Source organism: Brachionichthys hirsutus, chromosome 9, assembly GCF_040956055.1.
Source record: "Brachionichthys hirsutus isolate HB-005 chromosome 9, CSIRO-AGI_Bhir_v1, whole genome shotgun sequence".
NCBI lineage: Eukaryota > Metazoa > Chordata > Actinopteri > Lophiiformes > Brachionichthyidae > Brachionichthys > Brachionichthys hirsutus.
The window spans coordinates 10,675,524-10,692,361 of NC_090905.1; the positions used below are offsets into that span (position 1 = coordinate 10,675,524).

At 42.0% G+C, this 16,838-nt stretch overlaps 1 protein-coding gene across 2 annotated transcripts; it reads left to right on the top strand.

Moving 5' to 3' along the window:
* Positions 1-106: 106 nt before the first annotated feature.
* Positions 107-15,991, top strand: rxrgb (retinoid X receptor, gamma b). 2 transcript variants are annotated; one of them, XM_068743787.1, is made up of 10 exons: positions 107-167; positions 8,585-8,820; positions 11,253-11,397; positions 12,626-12,805; positions 12,956-13,116; positions 13,886-14,015; positions 14,323-14,455; positions 14,651-14,742; positions 14,839-14,944; positions 15,471-15,991. In XM_068743787.1, the coding sequence occupies exons 1-10, from the start codon at positions 107-109 to the stop codon at positions 15,616-15,618; spliced, it is 1,392 nt and encodes a 463-aa protein (XP_068599888.1). In that variant the 3' UTR covers positions 15,619-15,991. The 2 variants fall into 2 exon arrangements, with proteins under 2 accessions (XP_068599888.1, XP_068599889.1); XM_068743788.1 differs by lacking the exon at positions 107-167 and having other exon boundaries at positions 8,593-8,820.
* Positions 15,992-16,838: the final 847 nt, after the last annotated feature.

Sequence of the window (16,838 nt, forward strand, 5' to 3'; positions counted from 1 at the left end):
ATTTTTTTTTATTGTAATTTTTTCGAGTGCTGCATTGAGACTCAGTTGTGAGTCCTGGTCCAGAGTGACAGGTATGCTGCCGCTGTAACACTTCGGACCTGAAGGCATGTGGCACCCTGTTGCATCACCTGGAAGAAGCCCTTTACGAGAGATAGGATATGACCACCGTGAGTAGCCAGGGTTCGCCGTTAACTGTGTGTGTTTTTCTTTTGGAATGCACAGATTCAAATGAGCCCAAGGGATTGCATGCGGTTGAAGCTAGAGCTGTGCAGATACATTATCATCATACTTCTAACTCTTTATGTACTCTTTGAACAAGTTGTGTATTTTTTTTAGTTTTTTTTTATTTCTGCTGTTGGAGAAAGCTGCAAGTAGGAGGGCAAATTTATTTGTGGAGCTTCTTTGGATTTGATGTTTTCCATATTGACTTGACACGATCCTTGCTCAGAAACAGTTCTTGCATTTATTAGAGAATAATGGATTTCATCCTGAAGTCCAGGTTTCAGGGTTCTGCTGGCCCCAAACAGATCTAAAGGGACACTTAGACTTCATTATCTTGTCCTCCATCTATTTGTCTCTCAGCACATTTTTAATGCTCTCCATCCTCTCTTTCTCTGGCTGTGTCTGCTGTTTGTCATCCTGCATCCGTCTATCAATGCTCGGCCAGATTCATTTTTTCTTTCTTTCCCTCCTTCCTGTGTTTGCAGGGTTCAGGGATGCGTTGATGCAAATTGGCTTTGACTCATACTGTAGACACACCTCTGTTTCTCTGGCTTATAGATGTTCACTAAAGAACAAACTAAACTTTGCAATATTATTGTTCATTTGAAAATAAAATGAACCAGGGCTCAATATAACTGCAGCCAAAATCCTTAAAAAAAGCATTAATTTGCATTTCCATTCACTTCCATTATAGTGGCACAAAGAAATAGTTAATACTGCACACACATTTGAGGAAGCTCACTCGCCACACAGACCTGATGTTTCTGCAGCAACTTCTGCTCTCTTTGCTGGGTGTTTAAATCACACACTTCATGTTTTTTGTGATTTATTTACCAAGTTGCTTTACAAACAAAGTTACAAACTGTCATACATATTCTCATTATCTTTATTTCAATGCACTTAAAAACATAATTAACTTGTCAATTGTTCAATCTTGTCATTTCCTGTTCAGTGGAGTTTAAAAAAAGAATTGGCAACAATGTTTTTATATATTTTATTTTCTCTGTCAGATATTTTTTCCAAACTGCCCAATGACTAATTGTAGCATTACTGTAGCTACTGAAGTGGTTGTGTAGTCTGGGCATCTTTCTAGGACCAGGTCACATATCTGGAGGTCAGGTCACCCTGCTCACACTTGAGATGTGTGTGTGTGTGTTTGTGTGTGTTTGTTCACCTGGCATCACCTTCTTGTTGTTGCACGCTGTGGGAGAACCTCATCATTGCTTACCTAATCAGCATGGATGCTTTGGTTTGCGTGCAGTCCACCTGTTTGTTTGTTTTCCAGGACTGCTTGGTCAGCCTGTTCTGTCTGTGCTAACAGACTTGCGTTATCTCACTCGCTAAACAATCTTGCCCCTTTCTCAGCCACGGCCTCCCCATCGATCGCTTGCCTCTGTGGAAAGAGCTCCGGGCCAGCGTGTGTGTCGTGTTGGTGGATGCGAGGACACGCGGAAGATAGATGACGCTGGCTCGATGTGACAGTTTCCTTAAGATGAAAATGAAAGCGTCGTGAGGTGGGATGGGTAGAAAGGGCGCAGCTTCTCTTCTTTTCACGGAACTCGTGTTTCAGTTCAGTATAGGGCAGAATTTCAGGCCAGAGAAGTTCACTATCTGAAGTTCTTGTACCGTGACTGCCTTTTTGTGAGGATTGTTGTTGTTTTTTAATCCCTAATCTTCAACAAGAGAGGAATAATGCTCAACTATTTTATTTTGTATAAATTAGTAATTGAATTGATACTGAGGGCAACATTTATTGTCGCTGTTGGAGCTGTGGCGCTTCTTATTTTTGTAGCTGCAGCAAACATCTTTATTTAGTCTCAACCTTAACGATTAGCATCAATTGCATCATATCGGTGCCGAAAAACTCGAGGGACTCTCCCAAATCATGATCTAATATTATTAGCCAGGCAAAGAGACGAGGTGTTTGTGGTGGTGGTATCATATGGGAGTTGGGGGGGGGGGTTATTTCAGTGTGGGATGATGCCCTCCATCCATTGCCGTGTTCCTTCCTCTCTGGCTCTACCCCTCTCTCCATCCCCTCATCCTCTGCCTCCCACCTTCATGACAGCTGGCCCGCTGAGCTGCAGATACTTACCCGGGGATAAGAGGCTTTACTGACACAATTGAGGGGACATCAACCACATTTAGCAAATAAACGGATGCTTAAAGGAAAGACCATTTAATGCTGATGTGTTGTGGAAGATTTGCCAGGTTTTTTGTTTTGTGCAGTGTGCAGTGTGCTGAATGTGTGTGTGTGTGTGTGTGTGTGTGCGTGTGTCAGATGAGCGCTTGTGGTTGGTCCTCGTGTGCTCAACTGTCAGTGAAGAGATTTCGTCATTACATGTCTGCAGTGCCCAATGAGCTCCACAGGCTGTCCCACTGATTACTGTGCCCTGCTCGCTGTCGTATGGTCAAAGTGCTGCAGAGTCAAGCACGAGATCACGCCGACATGCGATACACAACGCCCTCAGGAAGCACACAGAACATTCAAGCATAGACACATCTGAGTGAACACATGCACGCTTGACCGTCCATCTTTATATCGACTAATCTGATAGTGTGTTGTTGTTCTGGATTTGCTGTTCCAGCCTCCATCGGATGCCCCCCCCACTATGTTCTACCAGTGCTGGTCTGCTCTCCAGACAGGAGATATTATTAGGTAGTGGGCCATGGGCTTATTGAATTACCACGCAGTGGAGTGCGCCATCCAGCCACTGCCCAGTAATTAACAGTCAGGGATTTGGAGGGTTGTGGTCTGTGATGTTTCTTTAAACCTGTTGAGTGTGATAAATTTGTGGTGCTGGCTTTTCACTGCCACAAATGTTTGAATAAATGATGCTTGTCCTACATAAATGATGATCTAAACTCTAAAGCATACGGCGTGATGATGATGCTGATGCTGATATAATCTTCTCTATGTGCTGTTTCTGACCACCTGCTTGCTTTGTGTTATTAGAAGTACTAATTTCATTAGAAATGCTACCACGTTTTACAATCAGTCATTGTTTCATTTGGGCTTTCGCAGGGAAAAATAATCTTATTGTTATTGGCGTAGTGATTTGAAACAATTTGCTTATCATAGTCGTGCAACGAAAAACTTCTTAATGAATCAATCCATTCTACAATTTCTTTTTGGCATTGGATTATTGTTTGACTATAAAATGCCAAATCCTGCCTACATATGATAATTAATTATTAATTAATCGAATTATATGAGCTGAGCAGTCCTGTCCTGTGTTGGTGCATATTAAACACTCTGTGGAAATATATCCAGATATATTGGTTGTTGATTTAGCATATATGACAATACAAATAATTTCTTATCTGGACTGAACATAAGACTGAATTCAGCCACCCCAACCACGGTCATGCAGAATCATTGCATGAAAAAAATATATATTTCACTTCTGTTTACAAATATTATTTTCTATAAATGTTGTTGTGAAGTAAAGCAGATTTTTTAAACTATTGTCTGTTTCTAAATCAATTCAAACAGGTGGTCTGCTACTTTATGTCCCTCTGTGAACTAATTTCTGGCAATGATCAGTGCATCCAGTGTGCTAGTGCAGCTAGGAACTCTTTTGAACTTGGCTCAGGAGTTTGGCAACAGGCGACCTTTGATTTGCAGCACCAGTGGTCAAAGGTGCCCTTAGCTGCTCTGTCTGTTTGCTCTCAAACAGATGCTTGTGTTGGAACAGCAGTGTATAGATTAGATTCCATCCATCCACTTTCTTGCTGCTTGTCTGCGCTGCGGGTTACGGTGTACAGATTTCAATATTTGGACTAGAAACACCAGCAGGCGTGAGTTTCACCTGCGGAGCTCTGCAGGCTGTTTATGTCCCTATCTGTGCTGTCTTTATTGTGCCGTGTGTGACAGGCCTGTACCTTCTAGGAGTCCTTTACATAGAGGCGATTTACATAAAATAAAGATTCAACACCCTGTTGAGGCGGGTCCTTCCAGGATTGGACCCTTTGAGCTGCTGCGGGTCCTAACAATTTACACACACACACACACACACATTCCTGTTGCAAACTGTCAGCTCCTCTGCTGACCCCACCAGCTGACTATTTAAATGTACTTTCAGTATTTCCCTTAGAAATCCTTTTAGGCCTGGAAGTAAGAGCTAAGGGAGACTAAGAACACACTAAAATATTGAGTTATTTATTCCTTCATCTTTCTGACCGCTTTGTTCGGTACCGGGTCGCGGCTCATGCTGGAGCCTATCCCAGCGGTTAACGGGCGAGAGGCGGGGTACACCCTGGACAAGCCGCCAGTTCATCACAGGGCCACGCAAAGACAGACAATCATTCACACACACACACACACATACATTCACACATATGGGCAATTTATAGTTAAATTCCTGCGCATCTACTGTGCCAATCTTTTCAGTGTTCCAGAGCACAGCATACCATCTGCAGCATTTACATTGCCACCTTATACGTCTGGACCGGGCGGCCAGAATACTTGTTGCTCTTGATAGCTGCAAATGCGCTTTGGGAAATTGTTGGTTGGAGCTGCGATGGCCTTGTTATTGTATCTCATGCTCATCACTTCTAGAATAGATTTACATGAGCTCCCCAAAAGGAATTTGTCCTGCACACAAAGACAGGGGTCAGTGCACTGCAGTCAGACACTGCAGTCCATGTTGTACAGTCCCCTTCCATTACATAATCTCATTATTTCAATAAATCTGCATGACATACAGTTTGTAATACACTCTTGCTATTGAAGAATTCACATCAAAGTAGTACATTTCAGTTTGTGCATAGAGCAAACATTATAAAATGGTTAATCCTTAAAGTTTGTTTTTAAATTTGTGCTTTAACGTACTGTATATTGTCTGTAACCTCAGCTTTGTGGGAGAAAGAGGGAGTCTCTGACACACATTTGCCTGGCAGGGATCATGGAAGCCGCTGAAGAAAGTGTTCAAGTATAGGAAAGGGGGTCGATGCTATAACCGCAGTGCTAAACAGGAAGTTGCACAACATCTGTTTCTTGGTATTCAGAGAAAGAGTGAATGGCCAGCTGTGTGTCTTCGCGTGTGTGGTGTGGGTTAAGATCCTGCATGGAAGCAGACAATATGACATTCCGCTGTTCCCCGAATTCTTTTAAATCTGAAAGAAACCTCCTTGAATGACTCAAAGTTTCCATTTCCTTTAATCACAGCCTATTCTTCCCATATCCAGCATTGGAGAAACTCATTTCTCACTGCCAGAGGTTAAGTATCTAAATGATTTCAAAGTATTCAGCAAGTATTTCTTTGTGAATCAGACACCTCCAGAGCGAGCGCAATAGGCAGAAACAGTGAGTGCATTGTTTGTGAAAACTATTTCTCAGAAGCAGAATCTGACACATTTGTCTTTGTCAGCATGTTCCTGTGACAGATGGCGCCTGTGGCTGAGAAGACATTTGGAATTTCCCACAAATATTATCGGTTGTTTTATCTCTTCAGAAATTCAGACTGAGACAATGAAAAAAACAAACAATGGCATTCTCTATTTAATTATTCTATATAATGGAGCAGTTACAATCTTACCCACAAAAAAGAGAGAGAAAAGGAATGACAATGAGATAAAAATAAATAAATAAAGAAACTGAATATGAGCCTAAAAGAACAGCCAGTAGTTGCTCATCATGGTCTGTCTGTCTGTCAATCTGTTGGCACGATAACTCAAAACGCTCTGGACTGATCTTGATGATGATTTTGGGAATATTACCAGGTACAGATGATTAAATTTTGGTCACGATCCAGAAGAGATCCTGGATTCTGGATCACTTTGAATGCTTAGTTAACATTGCAGTCAATAGAGCTTCAAACTTTCCTCCTCAATATATCAGTTGATTATAGACCATAAGTGCTGAATGTAGAGCCACGAAATCAAGGACTTCATTTTACTCATGTGAGATTAGGTGAAGAGAGCATCTTGGAGCCAACCCATGGAAATCTTACTCTTGTTATTTCCTCTACTTCCAGCAACTTTAATGAGACGGCTCCTGTCTCCGGAGCTGCTAGTGGCAACGGGGACTCCTCAGTAATCCAGGAAGGATTTTCAAGTGATTGTATGTGTGGGAGAAGGCATTTCCTTTCAAACCAAAATGTCACAGAAAATGAACAGAAACTTTTGAGCAAGCATAAAAGGATTAGATGTTTAAACTGATTATCCAAAAGAAAATAACCTGCAACTCCTCCCTTATAACCCATGGCAACGAACAAGTACTCCGCCAGTCATCTCTAGGCGCTCTGTTGAGCTGAGAGGTAGACAAACGGGAGAAAATGCTTTACTGTGCATCTTCTAAAAAAACAAAAGGTTGCTGGTCCGTGCAGGCACATTATGCCACTGTCTTGCTCTGCACACATGAAAACGCATAGATGTGACATTTAAATACCAGTGGCATTGGGCCCAATATGTGTGTTATGAGTTGCACGGAGGGCAATGATGCATAAATTGCTATTTACGATATATGAGTGTTCACATTAGTCAAATGTTATTGGTAGATGGTGGCGTGTCAGCATTCATCAGTCAGCATTTCAGAAAACAAATGTAAAAAAAAGCCTGCAGCTTGAGTCATTTCTTTGAGCCATCAGCTTCAAGCCCAAAGATCCGCTGCTTACTTTGTGGGTCAGTAGCATAGCAAGAATCAGGAATCGTCAGCCCAAGGTCCTTGTATCTCACAGGATGCTCCTTACATGTGTATGCTGGATATGCATGTTGGTGTTTGTATTTTTGTTTGCTGATGAGTGGCCTCGCAGCAACAGCACATGCATGAAATTACACGCTGTGCTCTGTTACCCTGATGACTGACAGGTTTTCTAAGTAGGTCATCTACGTAAATGCCAGCCTGTCAGTTTACATCAGTCGAAGTAAAGCAAAGTCAGCACCCCGTGACCCAAGTCAGACAAGCCTCCCTTTTGTGCAGTCATGTTTATACAACCATTTAAAGCCATATTTGAATGTGAGTCATGAATACATCCTCAGATTCTAGGATGATTTCTTTTTTTTAAATGACTTTCTACAGCTTCCATATAGAAATGTGCTATTTTCCAATATGTACCGTCTTACTATTCATTCAAGGAATCTCAGAATGTCTGTCTGTCTCCCTGTATGTTTGTATTTATGTAGGCATGCATGTATTTCACTTATCATAAGAGCCTCTCATATCTGCTTCCAACTTGACATAATGAGTCGCCAGTTTCTGTCAAATTTGGCGTCATTAGGAATATGCATTAGGGCTAGTATTGATAATTGTTAGAATAAATAGGTGAAGAGCTCTATGTGCAGTAGTGGGGGTGCAGATTCAGGGCTCTGTCCAACATGTCCTCGCTCACCTACATCTACAGGTCGTGGTTGCAGCTGGATGCTGGATCTAATTTTACAAATATCCCAAGTTGCCTCGTAGAGTCTTTGCTAGGAATACATCATGGTACATTGTCCGGATGAGAGACACCCAATCTGACATTGTGACATGTGAGCGTTGGTTGAGAAAGTTTTATCCTAACTCTAACCTTAACCCAATGCAGCAGGAGAATCAAACTGCCCGTCCTGAACAGGCCTGATCAGATCTGATCAGATCTGCACTAATATATCAGACTTGTAGCTTAGATGCGTCTTGACATTTTTACTTGGTGGCTGCTCAGCCATTCAGATTAACGTGTGATTGTCTTTTGTCTTTTTAAGTAATCTGTTTCTGTCCTTCACATAATTCAATAAAGTTTCACTCTCTTTGTTAGCTGCCCTAAACCTGTGCCTCTTCTAATGAGTTTTCTTCAGTTTGCTTATGTCCATCTATCATGGAGGTTTTTGATCTATACAGCATGAATTAATTTTTTTCCAAAAGGAGGGTGTGTCTGTATTTGGACACCAATTTTCTTTCGACTTAACAATGCCTTAAGTTAAATCAAAACTCTTTATAATGTCAGAGATGTCTCTTATACTGACACATTTATCATAGCAAACAGAATATGATACAGTTAAATACATATTCAATGCTTCTTTGCATTCCATTTCTTTCAAATGAAAGACGTTCTGTCACAATTCATGTTGCCAAACTCAGAATTCTTGTTATTTGAAGTATCTTAAAAATTGTTCCACCCATCCTGTATGTATGAAATTGTGGTAGAAATAATGGATACTGTATAGCATTTTTTTTTTTGGCAAGTTTGGAAACTTATCTGTATCTTATGCACTTGTCAAATGTTTTTTTTTTGCTAAATATGGCACAATCTAACACAGTATCATCAACAAATATGGCTGAAAAATGTTATACCTTAACTCATGGGCTGGGATACGGCACCTAATCGGCTCACTGTAAGTGTTTTGTTTCCACCCTCATTTTAACACCTCATTTCTCCTCCTCCAGACTCTGCAGGGCCAATGAGCACAGCCCACCCTCACACCCCTCACATGGGTGGAATGACAGGCCACCCGTCCGTTATCAGCAGCTCCAGGCAATTACCTTCCGCTATGTCCACCTTGGGCTCACCAATGAACGGCCTGGCCTCCCCCTACCCTGTCATTACATCTTCTCTGGGCTCGCCCTCCGTGTCGTTGCAGTCTGCACCCAACGTGAACTTCGGACCACTCGGCAGTCCACAGGTGAGAACGTGTGTGGGCGTTTTTGATGATAATCGCTGGGGTATTCTCCTAAAGGCGTCATTTGTTTCCAGGGAATTCCGTTTTTATTTTATTTACTTTTTTTGTATTTTTTGTTTGTTAAATATATCATTTCACAGCTGCTCTCTGTGTGTGTGAAACATCTATTATCCAGAGATCATGCATTTAAGTCAGAAGGACATGTGAAGAGAGCATACCTCCATCAAGGCTGCAAAACGACCGTCCTCAACACTTTAACAATCAGAACTTCATTTTCAGCGTCTGGCAGGGCCTATCTGCACTGGCTCTGTAACTATCATGGTCTACAGTTCTCACTCTTGGAGTCTCTGACAGCTGACTGAAGGAAGAAACCATATCCAGTATATTTGACTTGCATCCATTGGATTTCTTTTCTCCACTCCTACCTTCTACTGACATTTAAACTTGCCCTAAAGGTCATCGTAGAATTCTGCCGTCATGGCAGGGGACCTAAGGCCACAGGCCAACTATTAGCCCGTTAATGGATTATTGAGAGAAAGGAAGATAAATAGTACAGCCTCATTTTCTCTGAATTTCTTCAGTCTTCCTGACAACTCTCACTACTCCTTCCATTTTTGTCTGCCACCCTCAGTGGAAATTTATAAATGCATCGAGGCTATTGCACCCACATTGCCCTAAGTGGTCTCCTACTACAAACTACAAACTCCAAAAGGCTCAGTGCTTTAATGATAAACACACACACACTATGCTTCAGAGGCTGTGCTGAGGCCAGTGCTGCAGGGCACACAGTTATATCCATTGGTTCAATGACAGTATGGATCTGTGCCTTTAGAAATGGTCAATGTTGATATGATTGCGTAGTGGATCCATCTTTCACTGCTTGCCGACAGCTAGTGAGCGAGCTGCCATCAGGTCATCGGGTATATCATACTGTTTTCATGGGTGAACCGAGGTTCATGAGCAGTGCTTGAACAGAACAGCAGTAAATTCAATGTGATTGTTTTACATCCACTATGCTGCAAATATCTTGTTGCTTTAGCCTTTGTTTGTTTTTTTACATATTGTTTGTACTGAATTTACATGAACAAAAACCAGTCATATTGAAGAAAAATACACCGTGAAGTATCCAGTTGTGGTTGTGTCTTCGAGCTGCAGCTTTGTCTGCTTCAGATGACGGCCAATAAATCGGCTGTGTGGAATTTGTGTCTCAGCTGTTAGAATGCAGATGATCCAGGCTCTAATTTAATATCTGCTAATGCATTTCTACAGTTGAAAGTAAAACTCGAGTCACCTGAAGATGACATACAGCCCTGACCCTCAGTTGTAAAATAGACTTCACTCCTTTTGTGAGCTGAACGCAGAGTTTTGTTGTGAATGTATTTTTTGAGTAAGATATGTTGCGGAGAAGATTTCAGTGTCACCTTAAAAATGGTCTTTCCATGATTAAAAAAAAAAGAAAATGTGCATAGTTTGAATATGGATAATTGAGTTTCCATTAAGTACCGGTAATTTCAATTCCTTGTCCCAGTTAATGACTTTGGTGGGCCGTGCATGTGTACATAGCTTCTGTGACTGCTTAGGGGCACACTGACAGCTTTATTCCACATCATCACATCATATCATTTTTATTGGGGATAAACACGATGGAGGCTTGTCAGCGCTTCAATTCTACTTGTGCTGCTACATTCGAAATGAATGAACGCGTTGTTTTAGATATACAATGCATGCTTCTTATAATAATTAGAAGATGACATTTCTGCAAGAATACATTTTGCAACATCAGCAGCCTAATATGTGCTTTCAATAGAATGATATCAGTCACATATGTATCAGCAAGTCCAGTTAGAAAATAAAAGAAGGCAAATTAATTCTACCGCGGAGACCAAATTACTGAATCCGACTTGAAATCGTAACCCTGGGGCCGCTGGCGGACCCCCTTTAGGACAGAACTCAAATGTTTGATTATCACGTGGCATCGAAATCACTTCAACTGAGAAGTAAGTCGGTAGAATGAGAACGAGAAAATTAACAACAACAAACACACTTACACACCAACACATGCCTGCCCTCTGCTGCTTGTGTCTGGGAACTTGACTTCTGCACGAGTGACTCCTCTCATTTGCTTACATCATCAACAAACACACACACACACACACACACACACACACACACAAAAAAAACCCCTGCATGACATTAACCATGTGATCACAGCCTGGGACACTTTCACAATAAAGTGTGTGTGTTTGTGGGTGGGGAGTAAAAAAAAAAAAAAATAATGTGGGTGAGCGGAAGACAAAATGTAACAAATGGAGGAAGAGACGAGTTTCATGACGCTTCTCAGTCTTAAGCCTTCCTTCCTCTGGTCTGATTTGCTCAGTCATGTCTGGCTGAGCTCAGCTTTTAGCCTTTCTCTTCTGCCTTCCTGTCATCTTCAGATGAACGCTATGAACAGCGTTAGCAGCCCAGAGGACGTCAAGCCTCCACCTGGACTACAGAACTTCGGAAACATCAACTACCAGTGTACCAGCCCAGGAGGAATGTCAAAACACATCTGCTCCATTTGTGGGGATCGCTCCTCAGGTAAAGTCAGCGGTTAAGGCAAACAAATGCACTCTCCCGTTCACTGCAGCCAAAGATGCCTTGATGACTGAAGGAAAAGACAATAGGCTGATTTCAAGGTTTCTTGAAAGCTAAGTGTATTTTTTTTAATGCTTATTTAACCTTTAATCATCTCCACAAACTGAAAGCTCTTATGAGACATTACAAAGGCGAATACGGGAGCGCAAATGGAGAAAAAGTACTTTTTTTTACTGCAACGGCATCACAGTGAGCCTTTGGATTGGAATGGATGAAATTAATTTATAGGAACAAATGATTTCTAAAATAATCACAGTGCCACGTTTACCACTGACGAGAAGGTAAACAATCCTTGACAAAGTTAACTACTGATTTATGATCTATTAATACATAATAGAACGCATTCATTTTTCTTTTTTTTTTAACCCAAAAGTGGTGACTGTTTTTGTCCATGTAGAACAATGAAGCCAGGCCGCTGCTGAAATGTGTCCACGTTACTACACCCCGGTGCAGCATCTTCATTCATGCATGTGCTGCTGACAAGGAAGTGGTTTAACATAGGATCTGAGTTGCTAACCGCTATTTGCTACAGTTGCGCTAATCATGGCGGCGCCTTTGCCCTATGCCCCACTCTGCATCCTATGCATATATGCATGTGTGCGGTTGTTTCGAGGGGCCCCTTTGCACTAGGATGTAATCAAAAACAATCTCGTTGATGTGTTTGTGGTGGCATGACAATGACAAAATACCTCTAGAGGGAGGGATTTCCCCTCCTACTTTGTCCATTCGACGAGCGCCCCTTTCAAACCACGTGATGCTTCTCAGAAAGTTTTGATGAGCTTCAGAACACAGTGTGAACGCAGAACCAAACCAAGCGATAAATGCAACAATGTTGCGACTTTCAGCTCCCCAAATCAAACCGAGTCCACTTGGTCCGGTGTGAAAACGACCCCGGTCCCTGCGCCTACGTTTCCACGGTGGTTCAGCTCGCTGCCACCAATTCTCTGTTAGTTTCATTTGTCATGTTTGGGGAAGTCATAATGGTTCATGAAAAGCGGACTTGTGTGTTGCAGCTGCAATTATTTACATGCAAATCTACCATTTTTTAATCATAGCAAAACAATTATTTTTAATTATACTGGATGAACATAAACATCTGTAAAAGGTAAAACAGGTCATTACCGTGGATGTGGACCTGCTGGACTGATGCTGTGGATTGTTTTTCCCACAGGAAAGCACTATGGCGTTTACAGCTGCGAGGGATGCAAGGGCTTCTTCAAGAGGACCGTCCGCAAAGATCTGACCTATACGTGTCGAGACTGCAAGGAGTGCCTGATTGACAAGCGCCAGCGAAATCGATGCCAATATTGTCGCTACCAGAAGTGCTTAGCAATGGGCATGAAAAGAGAAGGTGTGTGTGTGTATGTGTGTGTGTGTGTGTGCTTCAGGAAAGGTTTTTGATTTCGATTTTCTTTTGCATTTTAGAGTCTGCTACTCATAAAGTAGTGAGGAGTGATTTTGTTGAGGACGCTGAATTTGGTGCGTTTGTGAACTTGTGCAGCGGTGCAGGAAGAGCGACAGCGTGGGAAGGAGCGGGGGGACAGCGAGGCGGAATCTACCAGCACCTGCAATGAGGAAATGGCCGTCGACAAAATCCTCGATGCCGAGCTGGCTGTGGAGCCCAAAACGGAGACGTACAGCGCCGGGAGCCCCAGTAACTCTGTGAGAATCCCGGACGGCGTAAATCTCTGTGTTTCATCACAACCGCCCAAAGCTCAAACTATGCTGCTCGTTTACGTCGCCCTGATAAGCGGCGGCCAGAAAATACTTTGGGACCACCGCTTATCAGACCAGCACACACTCCAGCTGAGCAAAGAGGTGCTTTGCTTATCAGAAACTGATGATGATTTTTGGTCCAAGAGTAATTTAAGTCTGCTAGATTCAATCATTATTTCGATTTTTTTTTTCTGTGGTTGGTTAAATAAGGTAATGAGAGATTAGGCAAGCGACTGAATCCAGGCTGTAGTGTCACTTCTTAGATTAATGAAGCTCCTGCTGTCGTAATCAGCTCTATTTTCTTTGTTTTTTTTTTGGTTTCGCTGTTTATTGCTGCTGTATTTGCCTTGATTGTCATGAAAACCCTTTCAATGCTTGTGAAAATCAGCAATTTCCCATTGAATTTGAACGATTTACCACTTTATCGAACGGACTTGCGCAGTCTGTTGAAATAACAGCCCTGCAGTAAACTCAGACGTCACAACGTCGAACTTCAAAGCTCCGCCAATGCTTGAATCTGTGCTGACTGTACTAAATTGATTTATAGTCATGAAGTAAATACTTTTAGACTTTCACGGGCCTTTAGAGGAAGTGTTGACTCGGCGCCCTTGACTATAGCCACGGTTCCGCCTGCACACCCACCGCTTTCAGGCAGGTGTGGCTGAAGGAGCGCTCAGGACAGCTTTTGACCTGTTTTCGTCCTCCTCCCTTCCAGACCAACGACCCTGTCACCAACATCTGCCAGGCAGCAGACAAGCAGCTCTTCACCTTGGTGGAGTGGGCCAAAAGAATCCCACACTTCTCTGAGCTCCCCATCGATGACCAGGTCATACTTCTACGAGCAGGTGGGTAAACAGACTGCCGCACAACCCGCTGCCCTTCAGCACAATGCAGTTCATCCCCAGGGAGGACGTCTGTCAAAGCATTTTATATTTGCTTAACACATTTTTCAATTTTAGGTTTCTAGAGTAATGTCATTAAATGTCAGTGAGCCGTTAACTGATTCCCAGCAGTGCAGTTTGCAGCTGCAGCAGTGCTGCCCTCTGCTGGTGAGAGATTGAGGAAGTGAAGTTGCAACAAGTCAGAGAGAATAAGACTTGTTCTACCTTTAGTCAAATCAGGAGACTTGAAGCGGCTCTTTTCTGCATCCAGGTTGGAACGAGCTCCTAATCGCATCGTTCTCGCATCGCTCAGTCACGGTTAAAGACGGCATCCTGTTAGCGACGGGCCTCCACGTCCACAGAAGCAGTGCCCACAGTGCTGGAGTGGGCTCCATCTTTGATAGGTAGAAAGCAATGACACAAATGACACATTTACAAGGTTGGTCACAGTGCTGACCCGTTTTATTTTGGACACAATTGAAAAATGTGGAGGTCAGTACCTATTTATAAATGCGTATGAAGACTATGTTTTATGTTTTTTCACCTTCAGCCGTCTTGATCAAAATTAATTTGATGTTAATCCATTTGATCTTCTGCAGAGTTCTGACGGAGTTAGTATCAAAAATGAAGGACATGCAGATGGACAAGACAGAGCTTGGCTGCCTACGAGCCATCGTTCTCTTCAACCCAGGTCAGTCCAGCTTCCATTTCTTTCATCCCAGTAGAGACACTCTGGCTTTTTGGTTTTTTATCGTGATAACATTTGTACTGATTTTACTTCCATCAGATGCAAAAGGTCTTTCGAACGCGCCAGAGGTTGAGGGACTGAGGGAAAAAGTTTACGCGTCGTTGGAGTCGTACACGAAACAAAAATATCCCGAGCAGCCTGGAAGGTAAGAAATGCTTTTCATTACAGCATGAACGATTTTCAGTCTCCATTGTGTCATTGCAGCTTCAAGGTTGTACAGAGTAACGATGCAGCGCTACAGTTGTAGTACATTAAAAAGGATAAATGCATGCAGGCTGGTAGCGTTATTCAGCCTTCATTGTTTGTTTGCGTCACGTACAGAAATGCTTCCTGATCGGGAATGATGATTGATCTATAACAAATTACTGTATGTTACTGCAAGTCTAAATGTTTTTTTTTTAATCATTCATACTGGCCCATCTGTCTCTCTGTCAGTTCTTATGTCCCTGCCCCTTTATCCCGAGCCACTTTTAACGAGTTCATACACAAATTTCATAAAGTACTTTTTGTCTAATCCTGCTAACAGACAAAACAAATATATATATCAGTGGAAATTGAACATAACTAATTGTAATCTTTGTTATATCACATGCTGTTTTCTATATTTTGAATGGTAAACATGATAATGGCTTTCAGCATAGCAGAAAGTGATGACGGCACGTTTGCTCCAGGTTTGCCAAGCTGCTCCTCCGCCTTCCCGCGCTGCGCTCCATCGGCCTCAAGTGTCTGGAGCATCTGTTCTTCTTCAAGCTGATCGGTGACACACCTATCGACACCTTTCTTATGGAGATGTTGGAGGCTCCACATCAGATCACATGACAGCAGGGGCCACCTCCCCCTTGTATATACTCCCTCATTGCAACGATGTGAAGATGGAATAAAGAAAGACTTGATTCAAAAAAAATGATTTCTACCTAGGAAGACATTTTGATTATTATTGAATTAAAAACTATTTTGAGGTTGTGAGGGCAGCGGAATCGTGAAGAGGAGGATCAGGAACGCTGAAGAAATGGATTCTAATAGAATTTTAACAGACTTTTGTAAATAGATAATTTCAGGTATCTGTTTTAATAGTGGCCCAATGCAATTTGAAAATGAATAATTTGAGATAGGACTTGTATAAAACCAGAAATCATTTTTGCATTTCTCAAACACATTTTCCTACAGAATTCCTACGGAATAAAATTATTTAAAGCATGTCTACATTGTTTGTGTCATGTTATGATAAACCATATCAGAAAACTGCTCAATTTGTTTATTTGAGGCCAGTGGAAATAGTTGTTTATGTATGTTTTCTGATTCAAAATGCCTGAATTTTGAGATTTTGATGACCTATTTTTAGATTTGAATTAGATGTATTTTCTCTTCCATTTAATCTTTGAGAATCTGAAATTACATTGTCATTTTAACCTTTCACAATGCATTTCAATAACATTATTCTTTTATTGATAATCCAGGAACGTTTCATTGCTTCAGTAAAGAGAAGGAATTGGCCTTATTATTTTTATTATTGGCCAGCAGGTGGCGTCCGCACAGTGCATGCGCTCAAAAAGGACGATTATTTTTGGATTGATATTTGCAGATTCGTGGCTCAATTTATTAATGAGCATAAAAGATGAATTCTGGAATTTTTATATTACACCATGTGAACACTAAATGCATTATTTGCTCCTAATATAGATTTAAAAAAGACAACTAAAACAACTCATCACATGCTGTCTGTGGGGGAAAGAGAGACAGATAGAGGGGAAGACAAAGGTTGAGAGAGACAGGGAGGACGACAGACAGACAGGGCGTGATGTACAGAAAGAATAAGTGAGGAGCGGGGGGGGGGGGTGTTACCGACACCTGCATGGAAGAGGCTCTCTCTCTCTCTCTCTCTCTCTCTCTCTCTCTCTCTCTCTCCTTCCCGTTCAATCCAAACGGGATAATTGATAGTTGGCCTAAATAGTCAATAACAGTGGACAGACAAAGTGCGGTCAGAGGAAACTTTCTGCTCCCGGTAAGTTGTAACGGGACGGCGGACGCTGGAGATGCTG

Bases quoted from the DNA above. Each gene is read 5' to 3' on its own strand.
- rxrgb (XM_068743787.1), top strand. From the start codon at position 107: ATGTGGCACCCTGTTGCATCACCTGGAAGAAGCCCTTTACGAGAGATA. The intron at 168-8,584 runs GTGAGTAGCCAG...CTCCTCCTCCAG, and splicing joins AGAGATAGGATATGACCACC to ACTCTGCAGGGCCAATGAGC. The intron at 11,398-12,625 runs GTAAAGTCAGCG...TTTTTCCCACAG, and splicing joins TTGTGGGGATCGCTCCTCAG to GAAAGCACTATGGCGTTTAC.